Source organism: Trichoderma aggressivum, assembly GCF_033847375.1.
Source record: "Trichoderma aggressivum f. europaeum strain CBS 100526 chromosome Unknown scaffold_002, whole genome shotgun sequence".
Lineage (NCBI taxonomy): Eukaryota > Fungi > Ascomycota > Sordariomycetes > Hypocreales > Hypocreaceae > Trichoderma > Trichoderma aggressivum.
The window spans coordinates 131010-146312 of NW_026946368.1; the positions used below are offsets into that span (position 1 = coordinate 131010).

A 15303-nucleotide genomic window follows, 5' to 3' on the forward strand; every position below is an offset into this window, starting at 1 on the left:
TACCTGTAGTTTCCGTGTCACAGCTCCAAAAAGGTCCCGCTCACCACAGTTGATAGGAGGTACCTACTTGTACTAAAACATCAAGTCATGAACAAACGCCAAAAGACAAAAAAGTCTACCTGTGCCAGATTATATAATGCAATCAAGGTTTCACTCAAGCAACACGCTGTACCTCTTCAATTCAACCCTTCTTCCTCTTGCTTGCATCTCATCTCATCTCAGCCCAGACAAATAAAACACCACATCAGTCAAATCAGTGCACGGTGGGGTCAAACTGCAGAACCCCACCATCAATGACGACTTGGGCTCCTTAAAAGCTATACCGCCTTGCTGCCTCAATCTTCCATCAATAGCAGCCCGTGTACAACCGACCATCTCATCTCATCTCATCTCCTCTCCTCTCCTCTCCTCTCCTCAGTCTCTCACCTCTCAATTCCTCTCGCCATGTCAGCCGCTACAGCTCCGGGCGATGCTCCCTCAGATGCCGCCTCCGGGCAAGCGGCGCCTCCGGCCGGGCGTCCCAGAGCCGGATCCATGCGCAGGCCGCTGCAGCCCCTGGATCTCCCCATTATCAAGCACCTCAATTCAAATAGAGTAATTCTGGCATCTGCCTCTCCGCGGAGGAAACAGCTTCTGCAGCAGGTATGGCGCCATGAGAACGAGAATGACATGATAGTGCAAGCTTAAAGTAACACCAGCAATTTAGATGGGCCTCGCCAATCTGGAGATATCTCCGTCAACCAAGCCCGAGGACCTTGACAAGAAGGCGTACGGCCCCTGGGAATACGTCTCAACCACCGCTCGTAACAAGTGCCTTGACGTTTACTCCACTACTTTGGAGACGCACCTTGCTTCTATCCCTGATCCCGCTCTAGTCATTGCCGCAGACACCATCATTGTGACTCGCGATGGGCGCATTCTGGAGAAGCCTCGGAGCGAAGCAGAGCACGTGCGAATGCTCAAGCACCTGCGCGACACTCGCATGCACAGAGTGTTGACTTCGGTCACTGTACTGGCCCCCCGAGAAGACGCCAGAGCTCCGGGCTACGACATCCAAAGCCACACCGAGGAGACCAAGGTGTACTTTTGGGAAGAGGGCAACGGGCTGCCGGACGACGTCATTGAGGCCTATGTCAAAACACGGGAGGGTGTTGACAAGGCTGGTGGATACGGAATCCAGGGCATTGCGGGAATGTTATTGGTGGAGAAGATTGAAGGGAGCGTCGACAATGTAATTGGACTGCCTGTAAAGAAGACGTTGACGTTAGCGGAAAAGGTCATCTTCCAGCAGGACCGGGATGATTTTGACGAAGAGGGTTCGGCTTCAGAATGATACGTTTAGCGGCTTGATATGAGATTGAGATGGCTTCAGGCGTTGCTCGGGTGAATGTGAGCATTGCATGCATATATTTTGTGTGACGGTGAGCCACATTTTGATGGAGGGTAAGCCTTGGATGTTAAGAGAGCTACACTGGCATCGGTCAATAATCATGTATCTCAAATTTGACGACAACTCAATCAGTGTGTCCCAATTGCAACGAGAACTGGATACAGAAGAGGGGGTTAGTTAGCCTTCGAGTCTACATTGGTATTCCTTGTCGGAGCAGCAGTAGCAAGCGTTTAGCATGTGATTGGCGTCATGGTACGGAATCGGGAGTCTCAGGGTCGTACAATTGCATGTGCTTGGCATGGGGCGCAGTTCGTCGAGGGGTAGCATCATCAAATATGAAACGAGAAGAGCAAAAGAATTCCCGAGTCACAGTAGATTTGTTTTTACAAAAAAAAAAAAGTGAACAATTATCCCATTGCTTGTACAGAGTTGAAACCACTCAGATCTATCACCACGGAGAAGCAAAAACAACATCGAAAATGAAATCGAAAAGAGGGCACTTTTGGGCGGAAAGCTAGACGCAGGGACCGGCACTTCGGCCCCGAGAATCTGGGGCAACATCCTTGCTCTCCTAGCGCTGTAACAGGCGTGGTGGCTTTTTTCCCTTCTTTAATTACATTTGCACGCGCCGCGCATGTGATCCCTCATCTCAACAATGACATTTCAAAACGCAGCTCGACGAGGAAATCGTACCACGTCGATCGAATAAAGTCCCCCCAAGCGGCGAAATCGATTTGACATCTCTTTTCGCTTCTCCTTTTTTTTTTTTTTTGTTTTCATGTCGAGCTTTTCGTACTGCTTCATTCGCATCGATTGATTCTCAAGCTGCGGTTGCGCATCGCTAATGCGTGGCATTCACATGTGTTCATCGCATCACACATGACCCGCGCAAAATGTCATCCTCACCAAGCCAAACCTCCGGCTCCGGCGACGCCAGCAAGGCCACACCCTCAGCAGCAGCAGTAAACGCAGACGACAAGCCGCGGCTCACAGAAGAAGAGAAGAAGCAGAACCACATTGCATCAGGTAAATGAGAGAGAGAGGAAGAAGCGCTTCTTCTCACGTGCCAAGTGCTAACGTCGCGCGCGCGCCCCCAATAGAACAAAAGCGCCGTCAAGCCATTCGCGAGGGCTTCGATCGGCTCACTGAACTCGTGCCTGGTTTGGAGGGACAAGGTCGCTCCGAGGGACTGGTTCTGAAGCGCACCGTGGATTACATGCGCGACCAGATTGTGCAGAGGCAGGCCTTGATTGAGCGTATCGAGCAGGCAGGCGGCAGCGTTGATCCCAAGTACAAAAAGTAAGTGTGCTGTTTGAAGTTGAGAAGCGTCCATGGCGGAAATTGACACGATGAAAAGGGTTTCACCATTGCCGAGGCAAGGGCTCGGCCGGTGAACGGCTGATTGATGTTTGCGTTGCCCCCAGCTTTGGGGTGAAAGTCGAGGATCGAGCGAGACGAGGCCGCAAAGCCAACGCGAAGCCAGCATAATCTCCCCATGACTGCTGCAGAAAGAAGAAGTCGTGGCGGTAGGTCAAGCGGTGCATGATGAGACTACATGCATCATCATCCACGTTGCAGCCTGCACATGCGGCTTGTGCTGTCACGACGAAGCATAAATGTATCAACATACATCTTTCAAGTCGATTATTTAGTTCAAGATTGGAAATGGTACGGGCGTACGATACCCATTTGCAACAAGGGGCGGGGGAGAAAATAATAAAAGGATACAGGTTCATCTATGGCGTGGTTGGATGGGAATAATAGATGAGAGGAGTTGTTCATTCAAATGTATCTACCATGCGAAGCATTCTATCGCGCGTCTCGAGCGGACTCAACCTTTCCTTGCCCAGGCTGACCTGTTGATTCTTGGCATCTTGCTCGCCCACCACCAAGACGAGGCCATAGCCACTCGCGTGTGCCTCCCGGATCTTGGTCCCCAGGGGTCTCGCCGTCGTGTCCATGTCTACAGCCAGGCCCGTCTGCCCCGAGAGACTCTCGAGAGCCGGCAACCCATCGGCCTGCAGCTTCTTGTTGCCAAGGAGAATATTGCGCACATCGTCAGCCCACTCGACAACAGGGTCTGATGTGTTGACTGTCAATATGATGGCCTGTCTCGGGTTCAGCCAAAACGGCCATTTCCCGTCATAATTCTCAATCAGCAGCGCCAGCAGCCGCTCTACAGATCCCAAAACTGCACGGTGAATCATGACCGGCCGAACAGGGCCGTACTGGGCAAGAAGCTCCGGGTCATCGGTCGTCTCACCACGGGCCTCGTACTCCGGCGCCGGTGCCTGATACTCCAACTCGAATCGCTTAGGCAGCTGAAAGTCCAGCTGAATGGTGGCCGTCTGGTGTTCTTTACCCTCAGAGTCCTTGAGCACAATATCGATCTTGGGACCGTAAAATGCGCCATCGCCTTCGTTTATTGTCCATTCCATGCCTGAAGCGTCCAGCGCTCGTTTCAGGCTGTCTTCCGCGCGCGCCCACTCCTCTTCCGCGCCAATGTAATGATCCTTTGGCCTTGTGGACAGCGCCAGGCGGTAGCTGACACCAAGACGCAGGACGCTATATACCGTCTTGACAAAATCTAGAGTCTTGTTAATCTCTCCCTCGACCTGACTCGGTCTACAGAAGATGTGGCCGTCATCTTGGTGAAAGCGACGCACCCGCGTCAGTCCCGACAGGGCACCCGATATCTCATTCCGGTGGAGGGGACTGAAGTCGGCGTATCTGACTGGCAGGTCTCTGTAACTATGCAGCTTAGATGCAAAGATGAGGCAGTGGCCCGGACAGTTCATTGGTTTCAGCCCATAGTCGTCGCCTTCTTCCACCGCAGCTTCGTCTTTGGCGTGATCCGTCCCGCAACACCCCAAATCCGAGGCCCTCTTGTTGCCCGTCACAGAATACATGTCTTCCGCATAATTCTCCAGATGCCCCGACTTTGCCCACAGCGACTTCTTATATATCGTCGGCGTGATGACCTCCTGAAACCCATAGCGCACGTACTGCTTCCGCAAAAAGTCCACCAGCCGGTTGAATATGCGAGCGCCGTTTGGCAGGAAAATGGGCGAGCCGGGGCTGTAGACGGACGTCATGAAGAGCTCTTGCTGGTTACCCAGCTTCCGGTGATCGGGCGGTTCGCGCTTCTCGGGCTGCTTGGAGTACTGGCGCTTGGAGAGGCATGCCGGGCACGTCCACCGCCTCCTGGAGAGGGCAGCGGCGGCAAGCCTGGATGTGCGCGAGCGGATCATCGCATTGGCGCAATTGGCGTGCCTGGATGGGCGAAATGGGAGTTGAGGCTTGGAGACGATGCTGTGCTGGTTGAGATTTCGAGCCTTCCGAGTCGTGGCGGGAGCTTTTTGCTTTATGGGGCATAGTTTGGCAGGCTGGGCGCTAAAGAGGCCAAGGGTCTTCGCTGTAAGTGTACCTGTAAATGTCTCTCGGCTGATTCACCGAGCATGTCCGGAGTGGTTACTGCTTGGGGTGTCATTCGATCTTTAGGCCTAAACATTGACTCTTCATTAATTAATTAATGAATTAATGGATCGAGTCTCTGCAGACTTGCTATCTGTTCTTATCCTTCTCTAATGAGACCCTTGTTTTCATGTGATCAAAAAGAAAACCAGCAAATTAGTAGGCAATATTGGGAGTTGCCAGCCTCGTCTTAATCCCTTCGCTACCCCTCCAAACTCCAAGCAACTCCCGCGCCCACGGGCAACAAAACTCAGCCCCACCATCACCAAGCACCCAAACTACAACCTCCTGCATCTTCACGGCAGCACGCCTTGATGAGCTCAGCACCATTCATGACACTCCCATAGCTGCATCTGAACGTCCCGAGCCTTGCAGCCGTCGAACCGCAGCCTGACAGCCGTCTCGAACGGCGTTGGTAGCAACCATGAGTTTCGCAATCGAAGTGCCAGGAGACGCGGCTCCGCTGTCTCTGCAAGAGCTTTGCCGCACGTTGCACGCCGCAACCTCGTCCTCTGACCATGTCCAGCGACAGGCTGCCGGCCAGCAGCTGGCCACCTGGGAGTCACAGGCCGGCTATTACTCGTCGTTACAGGTAGGGCCGCGGCTGTTGCTTGTCCATGTCCATGCTGCGTGTATCGTGCTAACATCTTGTGCCAACTTGCAGTCGGTCTTCCTCGACAAGTCGCTCCCCCTCGAAATACGATTCCTGGCCATTATACAAATCAAGAACGGCATTGACAAGAATTGGAGGCTGTATGCGAGCTCAAAGCAGGGCATCACCCCCGAGGAGAAGAACTTGATACGGTCACGACTGCTCCAAGGATCTGTCGAGGAGGAAGAGAGGCATCTTGCGCTGCACAATGCCTTGGTCATTGCAAAGGTGGTCCGGATCGACTATCCAGACGAGTGGCCACAGGCCCTTCCCGATATCATCAGCCTCCTGCGGTCCACTCGAAACGCCAACCAACATCATCTCTACGGCACCTTGCTAGTGTTGCTACGGGTCGTCAAGGAGATGGGAAGCGCACGGCTAAAGAGGTCGCAAACGGCACTGCAGTCCATCACGCCGGAGATTGTCTACATTTTGTCCGAGATATACTCTGAGAAGTCGGCATCGTGGATCAACTTTTTAAACACCGGACACGGAAACGGCGACGAAGCCAACCTGGCCATGATGAACAGTCTCTCCGCTCTCAAGACGCTTCGCCGCCTCATCACCGTGGGATACCTGCGCCCTCATGCCGACAGTTCTGTGAGTGCGTTTTGGACACTGTCTCAGAACCAGTTTGGCCTGTTCCTGGGGTTTGTGAACCACGACTCCGCCGTGCCACCGCCGTATCAAGATTTGGTAGGGAAGCATCTTCTTCAGTTCGCCAAGTTCCACATCGACCAAGCCGAGCACTTTGCCGCCAGCTTTGCTTTCCTCCCCAACTCACTGTCCCTAGTGAATGCATACTGGGATCTTATTTCAAAGTTTGCGGAAATCTTCGTCTCGTCTGGCGGCATTCGTCAGGGCTCCGGCGACGCGGGAGCCAAGGCAAAGACAGAAGGACCATTAATGGAAAAACTTGCCCTGAAAGGCCTGCTCCTCCTCCGTGCCTGCGTGAGAATTGCCTTCCAGCCAGTGCAGACATTCAAGTATCGGACGCCAGAGACAAAGGCCGAACAAGAAGACGCCAAGCATATTGTCAGGACGGAGCTCTTCAAAGACGATCTGGTCATCCAGATCGTCAATACCATCATTTCACACCTATTCGTCTTCCGTAGATCGGATCTCGAATCTTGGGAGGAGGACCCGGAGGATTGGGAGCAACAGGAGCAACACGAGGGCAACGCATACGAATGGGAAGTCCGCCCATGCGCCGAAAAGCTCTTTTTAGACCTTCTCACCAACTTCAAGCAGCTGCTAGTGCCACCGCTGCTGTCGTATTTCCAGACGGCACAATCTCCTCAGGCAGACATTGCTACAAAGGAAGCGGTGTACACCGCCATGGGCCTCTCAGCGGCGCACGTGGTTGGTGCGTTTGACTTTGATGCGGTATTGGCCTCGACCATTGTCAACGACGCCCAGCAGCAAGGCGGTCTCTACAAGGTGCTTCGGCGACGGATTGCCATCCTCATCAGTCTATGGGCGCCAGTGAAGCTAGGCGAAGAGAGCAGACCTATCGTGTATCAGATTTTTCAGCATTTCCTCAATGCAAACGATGAGACGAACGACATCGTTGTGAGGATCACGGCGGCACGGCAGCTTAGGTGGGTCGCCGACGAGATTGACTTCAGCGTCGACGCATTTCTGCCGTACACGTCGGATGTTCTCAAGAACCTTACGGAGCTCATTCAGCACGTGGAGAGCGACGAAACCAAGCTGGCCATCCTGGAGTCGATCCGAATCCTGGTGACGAGAATGGAGGAACAGGTGGGACAGTTTGGAGACCAGCTCATGGTTGCTCTGCCTTCGGTGTGGGAAGCCTCGGGGACAGAAGAATACATGATCAAACAGGCTGTGATTGCTATTTTCTCGGCGCTGGTGATGAGCATGGGTCCCGAATCTCAGCGTTATCAGGGCTCAATGCTTCCCTTGCTGGCAGAGGCGGCAAGACCTGGCTCAGACCTGCACCTGAACCTCATTGACGAGTCTCTGGAGCTCTGGCTTTCCATCCTCTCGCAAAGCAACCCCCCTCTTGCCCCAGAGCTCATTAACCTGGCGGAATTGCTACTCCCACTACTAGAGTATCAATCTGAGATTGTGTCCCTCGCAATCTCGGCCATTGAATCATACATCCTGATTGCACCCTCAGCGATGCTAGAGGATAGACTTCGACGGCCGACGCTCATGGCGCTAAGCACCACTCTAGACTCCAAGAGCCGAGAGCATGTTCGCGTGGGTACCGTGTGCATCGAGCTACTCATCCGGTCGGCTACCGAACTAGGAGGGGTCGAGGGAGTCTCGGTGATTGTTCGAGACATGGTAGAAACCGGTTTCATGAACAAGATTATGGCCAATCTTCATGACGCCTGGGAGGCCAGCCAGACCACCGGGCCTAATAGAAGACAGAGCAAGCTCAACACGGTCACGCAGGGCGACTACTTTGCGATCCTTGCTCGCTTGATACTGGCCGGACCAAACTTGTTTGTGCAGATGCTGGGCACGGTTGGGAACGTCGAGGAGGTGTGGAGCTGGCTCTCCGCGGGGTGGTTCACATATCAAGCGAGGATGGATAACATAGATCGCCAGAAGCTCTATCTCCTCGGCTTGACGCGCCTGCTGGAACTCGGTTCGCCAGTGCAGGAGCTGGTCCTGGGCAAGCTACAAGACTTTTTGGATTTGTGGACAAACATCATCATAGATCTTCAAGACGGTAGCGAGGTCACCGGCAGTGATTGTTTGGTTTGGGGGCCGGAAATTGAAGTTGAGGAGTATGATACCCCGAAGACGATTCTGGAGAAGCAGAGCCTGCACAAGGATCCGATCCACTGTGTGCAGGCGCTGCATTTTGTAAAGGTGAGGCTGCACGACGTCGTTGCACGAATCGGAGGGGAGGCGGTTTTCCAGGAGAAGTGGGCCATCAACGTGGACAAGGAGGTCATGGACGCTTTCCAGAAGCTGATGAATGGGAGTCCGCAGTGAGGGAATTGGGCGCTTTTTTTGAAAGCTGATGGAGGAAAGGGGGGCGCATTGAAGCAACTTGGGCGGGCCGCGTGACTTGGGCATTGTAATGAGAATATGACTTGGATGACGAGCCTGCACGATTTTGCGTGAGCGAGGCATTATTAGAATTGTCCGCTGCTATGAAGGGGGTGTTGAAACAACGAACATGAAGCATACGTGATGCTGAATTAGGGGGTACATTTGGTCTGCCGGTCTGTCTCCCGTCCCCCCTTCTTTACCTGTATATCCATGAATCGTTCCCATTTTACAACCGACTGCTGCCCTCCTGAGGAACCTTGATGACGACTTTTCCCCAAGTTCCTCTTCCTCCCAGCGCCATGAGCGCATCCTTGACCCTGTCCAGCCCAACAAACTCCTCGTCCGTATACTCGGTGCCCCGAATCTTGCCCTCCTTGACCAACCCCATAATCCCCTCCCACACCTTGGGAATCGTCTCGCGCTCATGGATCGAGTACGCGCCCCAGTGAATGCCCACGAGCGAAATGTTCTTGAGCAGGACCTTATTCATGGCGACCTTTTCGATGGCGCCGGCGGCGAAGCCGACGACGAGGATGCGGCCGTTCCAGGCGGTGCACTTTGTGGACTTGTCGACGAGGCCGACGGGGTCGTAGACGATGTCGACGCCGCGGGACTTTGGGGTCAAGGCTTTGACTTTGGCGGGCCAGTCGGCGTCGGCGTAGGAGATTATGTGGTCGGCGCCGAAGGATTTGGCGATTTCGAGTTTGCGCGGGGTGGAGGCGGTGGCGATGACGGTTGCGCCAAAGGCTTTGGCGACTTTTGTTTGGGGGAGGTTTGTGTTAGTTTGTTGGTTGATGGTGGTTGGTGACGTTGAGTTGTGTGGTGTGGCGTGAGTTTACACGAGTTGAGCCTCATGGTGCAGCTCTCGCTCTCACTCTCACTCATTGCCCAACTCAAACTCACTCACTCAACTCACTCACTCAATCACGTCACATAAAGAATCATAAAAAAACTCACCCTGAACAGCCGCAAGCCCGACTCCTCCCGCCGCCGCATGCACCAGCACCACATCACCCGCCTTGACGCCCGCCCTCACCACCAGCGCGCCGTAGCTCGTCGGCGCCGTGACAAACAATCCCGCCGCGTCCCGGAACGACCAGCCCTCGGGCACGGGCAGCAGCGCGACCTCCTTGGCGCACAGCTTCGTCGCAAAGGCGCCCTGCCCGGCACCGAAGACGCGCGCTCCCACGGCGAAGCGCGGCTTGGCCTTGCTCTTGCGCGGCGTGGACACGACGGTGCCGGCGAACTCGGCGCCGGCGACCCATGGGAAGGCTGGATGGAAGCAAAGGATGGGTCAGCTATTTTTGTGCTTCTTCTTCTTCTTCTTCTTCTTCTTCATCATCACCATCACTGAAGAGAGGTTCAATGTAAAAGAAACTCACGCGGCTGGCTCTGATAGCGGCCCTGAAGCTGCAGGATATCGAAAAAGTTGGCTGCCGCGGCGTGCACCTCGATGACATACTCGTCGTCTTTGGGCACGGGATCGGGCAGCTCCGTCACCTGGAGCTCCGCAGGGCTCTGCAATCCAAAGAGTGAGACATTGTCAGCTTTTCTTTCTCCCTCTCTTGCATTTGAGATTTTGAAGTTGAGATTGAGATGAAACCAACGACAAGGTAGAAAAAAAAGGGGGGAGAGAGAGAAAGGAATGTGTGTGCTTGGTTGGTTGGTTGGGCACCTTACCTTGACATATTTCTTGATTTCAATGCCGCGCATCGTGTCCAACCCGATGGCAAAAAGTGATGAAAGAGGTGAAGAAAGAAAGATGAAAAGAACAGCTGATTACAACCGTATCAAAGTAAATATAAACCCTAAATACTGCGAGCAGATACAAGTAATGTAAGCCGTAAGAATTGATGATGAAAGAAAAGTCCCAAGCCTCTCAGACACGAATCGAGAATTGGAGACGTTTAATGTACCGTAAGCCACCACCCCGGTCCAGAAATGCCTAGATCCGGGCCGGGGTACGTACGGTTCGGCGGGGGAGCCGAGGCATCTCCAAGTCCGGCAGCTCTTTGCCGAAAAGCGCCCAGCTCCGAAGTTTCAACTACTATTTGGAGATGTTACATCCCCGGATTTTATTGAATTTATCATGACATCGGCCTGATAATAGGTTAAACTGTGTATTTGGCTTGAGAGACGTGAATTTTCTCTTGATTTTTTCATCGTACAATTTATATATACATGTACACATGCCTACTCAAGTAGCATGAAGCTCTCTGCATCCATTATTCGCGTCCATTTTACGCCCCTGCGCGCGCTCGGCATCGGTACAGCTCACCCGGACAGTTTCGAAAAAGGCAATCTTCACCGTCGGCCACGCCATTTATACACAAAGATTTGTCATTACCATCACTGAAGCAGAAAAAAAAATACATTGAGTGAATCGCGCCCAGTTGCCATGCAAACTCTCGAGGCCTAGTCCTTGAAATAAGAAGATAGAAGATAGAATGAGAAGAAAAGGCCCGCGTCCATAGTCTCCCCGCTCAGCATGGCGCGCTCCCAAAGCCGAAGCTTCGCGCTTGTCGATGGCCGTCATAGGCCAGAATATGTCGACATCTCCATTATTCACGCTGCGCGCTTCGTCCGAGGCCAGACGCTGCCAATATCGAACACATAGGGTTGTCGTCAAAAAGAGCTAGTGGACAGCAGACGCTAATTCCCGCCCAGCAGGTGCTCGACGGCACCTTGCACGCTTCCTCCACTGCGTCTCAAAGCGGCCACGTTTCGGTCAAAATCGTAGAATCCCATGTCGTTGAGCTGTCGGAGCTGCTCTGCGTAGCGCTCTTCGGGCGGTCTGTTGTCCGGTGGGGCGGCGGCTGCTTGTGGTGAGAACATCTGCATCATCTGCTGGAACTGCTCCGGGTTCATGGCAAACGGATTCGCCCCTGCTCCTCCCGTTGCGTTTGGCGGGAACAAAGCCGCAAAGGGGTTCGGCGGCGCCTGGGCTTGGCCCGCACCCGCGTTGCCTCCGGTTCCTGCTGCCGCCGCTCCTCTGTTCTCTGTCGTCCCCGTCGTCTCGGTACCGGCCGGGTTGCCGGCTGGTGCGGGCGGAGGAGGGATATTCAGCAGCTGCTGGAGCATGCTCAGGCTGTTGGCGCCGCCAGCACCCCCCATGAACGGGTTCATAAACGGGTTCGCAAAGGGGTTCTGCTGCTGGGCGTTTGCCTGGCCGGCTGCACCATCTGCCGCAGGCGCACCGTCGGGGGTCGTGTCTGTGGCGCCGGGGGCAGGGAATGCCGACTCGCCTCTGCCCATGCTCCGCTGCATCCGCATCGCCTGTGTCATCATCTGCGGGTTGCTCATCATCTGTCGCATAAAGGGTGATGTAATGATCTCGCGAGCGTTGGGGATGTTGCGCAGCATGGGGTTCGCCTCGATGAGCATGTTGACAAAGTCGGGGTTGTTAAGCGCCTCGTTCATGGACTGCTGCACGTTGGGATCCGCCATCATGCGCGACAATCGCTCCTCGTCCATCGGAGGACCCATCTATTAGATTTCAACAACCAAGAGCGTCAGTCGAGTCCCCCTCACAAAGAACAAGTCGAACCAGAATTCAGAGGAGCGGGAGAGCACTTACGCCACCGTCGGGGCCAAACATGTCCATCCCCGGGAGGTTGATCTGGTGGCCAGCGTATCTGGCGCCAGTGAGGCCGGCGAGCGGGTTGTTGGCGGTGCCCGAAGCCATGTTGGTCGGCACGGCCTGGGGTGTCGAGGCAGCGGCCGCAGCAGCCGGAGCGGCATTGCTGGCGGCGCTCTTGACCATGTGGATGGTGTTGTTGGGCTTGATCTTGTACGTGGCCAGCGTGTCGTCGTTCTTCATCACACGGCCCGAGTAGATGAGGCGCTGTCGGTCGACGGGAATATTCTCAAACTCGGCGGTGGACAGCTTCGTCTTGAGGTCCAAGACGGTCGCCGACTCGGCCATGGTGATGGTGTGCGAGCCGTCCTGCGCCGTCTTGACCCGAAAGGTGATTTGGGCATCGCCGCCCGCCTCTGCGTTGTCGGCCATGACGAGGCAAGCGAACCGGGAGGAGGCTGTGCGGGGAGAAAGAGAGAGAAGAGAGAGAGAGAGAGAGAGAGAGAGAGAGAAACGGACAGTGCCGGGAGAGGCGGCAGATCTATCGCTATCGGATGGACTCGGCGAGGAAAAGAGCGTGCTACCGTGGGATGGAAATGTCGCAGCGGCTGGTGATGAGATCAGATCAGGCTACCTGGACGAGTTTCTGTGGCGAGATTTGCGGTGGTTAATAATGCGATGGAGGAGGCTGAGAGGCCGCAGGTTTGGTGGGGCAGAGCGAATGGAGTGTGTTGTGTTGAGTGTGTACGTACTCGTACATGTGCAGGCCAGTGATGGGCGGTGCTAGTGCAAGTGCAAGTGTTCAGGCTGTCCTCCACTGTAACTGAATCGCCAGCCAGTGCCTCTAGCGGTTGTCGCGTACTGTAGATTTGGGGGTTCAGTTCCAGACTCAGTGCTGCATGCAACCAGGCGTTCAGTGCTTCATGTAGGTTGTCACAGAAACACAAAATCCAACGGACATCAATATCAATGTAGTATTGGATGGACCTTTCATATGCCCATGCGCGAGGTAAATAAGAAACTCGAAGCTCAGGGGGCTGGAAGACACGCATCAGTCCGCCGTCGACTTGAGTAATCACCGCGAGCTTCTACCACAGTCGGTTGGCTTCTACGGCCACAGGCCTCGATCCATGGAACTCATTCAGTCGTACGCGTATGTCCAGCGGTTACCTGCCTGGGCGGCTGTCAGATGATATCGACATGGATCCAATGATACCGAGAATCCGATAGTGTTAATTAACATGGACCTATTGCACCTGTGCCGTCTTCTTTCAGCTATTGATCCTTTTTGGTGCAGTCCAGTCCAGCCCAATCACAGTTGCAGTCACAAGCTGCAGTCTGTCTACATGTACCAGGCAGTATACATGTGCATTAGGCCTCGAGTTCACATGCCTACTAGCTTGAAGAAAGAAAATATATCCACCTCAATTGAAGATTATTCAATTTAATCCGGCATCAATTCTTCATCTTTAGATGTGCTGGCTACAAATACTGCGCTTGTGATACTCACTCACTTGAGCCACATCATTGAAGCTCTAATAGCGGCTTAGCGGGGCAATCATCAGATCGAGACATACATACTGTAGAAGCTTATTCAAACGTCCATCTCTTCAACTCAACTCATCTCATCTCATCTCATCTCATCAAACGTACTCGCGGGATAACATTCACATGCACTTGCGTATCCCGCTGTAAATATAATATATGAATTACCACCTCAGCGCATCCCATGATTTGTCAACCACAGGCAAAAGACGTTTCTCTCATCGCACCATGAACGCGCCGACATCACCATGATTCAAGGCATCTTCTACGCTCGATTCTTCCCCCAAGAAGGTCTCTCACACTCCCAAGCCATCATCCCTCATCAAAGCTAACCTCGCACCCTCTCCCCAGGCCCCAAAATCGTTGCCCAGGCTCCCCCAGGCTGCATCACCGCCTCCGGCACCGAAACTCCCCTCGTCGACTTCGACGTCTTACAAGAATACATCATCCCTCGCCAGGCCTTTTGCAACCGCTATGTCACCATCAACTCCCCCGACGGCAAGTACACCATCCTGGGTTTTCCCGTCGTCATCCCGCACACAAAGTACATGCGCAATGAGTTCATCTTCAACTTTGGCCTGCTGGTCGAGACCGACTGCGACCAGACGCCGTTTGAGCGCGTCGTGAGGTGTCTGGCCGAGACCTTTGCCGAGATGGAGAAGCAAAACGAGTATCTGAGCCTCAGCGAGGCAAAGGGCCCCGAGGGCGGCGACGGCGTACGAAGGCCCATTGAGAGTTTGCTCGAGATTGTCAAGGAGGATCTGAACAATTACGGCGAGTGCATGATTCCAGTTGGTCAGTTCACCTCATCAATCTCACAATGCATTCATCTAAGCATCTACTAAAAAAAAAAAAAAAAAACTTCCCAGACGAAGCAAACACCATCAACATGAAGCTCTTCCCCCACCACGCCAACCCCCCCGCCGTCAAGGGCTGGCACGTCCCCGTCGCAAGGACAAAGTTCCCCGAAATCGTCGACCCAACATGGGACATCACCCTCCAAAAAGTCGTCGCGAAAATCGACGGCGTCTCCGACGTCCGCCGCATCGCCCACGAGGCCTCCGTCTCCCTGGACCTCGCCAAAATCGCCATCCGCCACCTGCTCTACTACGACACCATCCTCCTCCTCGACATCTTCTTCTTCAGCTCGTGCTACGCGCCCCGGCCCGGCATCCACGACTTCATCCGCAACGTCGACGGCATCGTCGACGAGTGCGCCGGCTACGTGTCCCACGGCAGGGCCAGGGTCAGCAACTACCTCCTCATCCGCTTCATGGCCTCGTTCTCCCCGGGAAAGAGCATCAAGGAGTGGATCATGATTCACCGCGAGGCTGGGTTCGAAATCATGTCGTACATCGACATACGCCGCTTTGTGCAGTTTGGCATCATAAAGGGCTGCCTCTACCGCGTGCACAAGTATGTCGTTTCCAAGCAGTACTTGGCCTCGCTCGCCACTGGGCAGAGCAAGCCGTTCGCTGGGGGTGATCCTTTGCAGAAATATACAGACGGGTGCCATCACATGGATCAAATCATGACGGAGCAGAATTTGACTAATGATCAAGTTATGGAGAGGCTCAAGATGTTGCCCGTTCCTAGGGGTGACATTACGGTGTTTTACAGATAGTATTT

The 15303-nt window shown here is 54.1% G+C and overlaps 8 protein-coding genes across 8 annotated transcripts; 5 read left to right on the forward strand and 3 right to left on the reverse strand.

The window, feature by feature from the left end:
• Window positions 1-444: 444 nt before the first annotated feature.
• Triagg1_858 (uncharacterized protein) lies at window positions 445-1333 on the forward strand (the record flags this gene model as incomplete). The annotated part of the gene is made up of 2 exons (XM_062902029.1): window positions 445-642; window positions 707-1333. The coding sequence occupies 2 exons, from the start codon at window positions 445-447 to the stop codon at window positions 1331-1333; spliced, it is 825 nt and encodes a 274-aa protein (XP_062760082.1).
• Window positions 1334-2283: 950 nt separating this feature from the next.
• On the forward strand, window positions 2284-2878 carry Triagg1_859 (transcriptional regulator family: Helix-loop-helix; the record flags this gene model as incomplete). The annotated part of the gene is made up of 3 exons (XM_062902040.1): window positions 2284-2416; window positions 2491-2689; window positions 2815-2878. 3 exons carry the CDS (start codon window positions 2284-2286, stop codon window positions 2876-2878), a joined length of 396 nt encoding a protein of 131 aa, XP_062760083.1.
• Window positions 2879-3168: 290 nt separating this feature from the next.
• On the reverse strand, window positions 3169-4641 carry Triagg1_860 (uncharacterized protein; the record flags this gene model as incomplete). Its single annotated transcript, XM_062902051.1, has 1 exon — window positions 3169-4641. The coding sequence occupies one exon, from the start codon at window positions 4639-4641 to the stop codon at window positions 3169-3171; it is 1473 nt and encodes a 490-aa protein (XP_062760084.1).
• A 647-nt stretch (window positions 4642-5288) lies between these two features.
• On the forward strand, window positions 5289-8492 carry Triagg1_861 (uncharacterized protein; the record flags this gene model as incomplete). Its single annotated transcript, XM_062902062.1, has 1 exon — window positions 5289-8492. The coding sequence occupies one exon, from the start codon at window positions 5289-5291 to the stop codon at window positions 8490-8492; it is 3204 nt and encodes a 1067-aa protein (XP_062760085.1).
• A 286-nt stretch (window positions 8493-8778) lies between these two features.
• Triagg1_862 (uncharacterized protein) lies at window positions 8779-10265 on the reverse strand (the record flags this gene model as incomplete). Its single annotated transcript, XM_062902073.1, has 4 exons — window positions 8779-9308; window positions 9510-9824; window positions 9935-10070; window positions 10233-10265. The coding sequence occupies 4 exons, from the start codon at window positions 10263-10265 to the stop codon at window positions 8779-8781; spliced, it is 1014 nt and encodes a 337-aa protein (XP_062760086.1).
• A 939-nt stretch (window positions 10266-11204) lies between these two features.
• Window positions 11205-12561, reverse strand: Triagg1_863 (uncharacterized protein; the record flags this gene model as incomplete). Its single annotated transcript, XM_062902084.1, has 2 exons — window positions 11205-12038; window positions 12130-12561. 2 exons carry the CDS (start codon window positions 12559-12561, stop codon window positions 11205-11207), a joined length of 1266 nt encoding a protein of 421 aa, XP_062760087.1.
• Window positions 12562-13922: 1361 nt separating this feature from the next.
• On the forward strand, window positions 13923-14519 carry Triagg1_864 (uncharacterized protein; the record flags this gene model as incomplete). The annotated part of the gene is made up of 2 exons (XM_062902095.1): window positions 13923-13965; window positions 14026-14519. The coding sequence occupies 2 exons, from the start codon at window positions 13923-13925 to the stop codon at window positions 14517-14519; spliced, it is 537 nt and encodes a 178-aa protein (XP_062760088.1).
• A 44-nt stretch (window positions 14520-14563) lies between these two features.
• On the forward strand, window positions 14564-15298 carry Triagg1_865 (uncharacterized protein; the record flags this gene model as incomplete). The annotated part of the gene is made up of 1 exon (XM_062902106.1): window positions 14564-15298. One exon carries the CDS (start codon window positions 14564-14566, stop codon window positions 15296-15298), a length of 735 nt encoding a protein of 244 aa, XP_062760089.1.
• Between the last annotated feature and the right edge of the window lie 5 nt (window positions 15299-15303).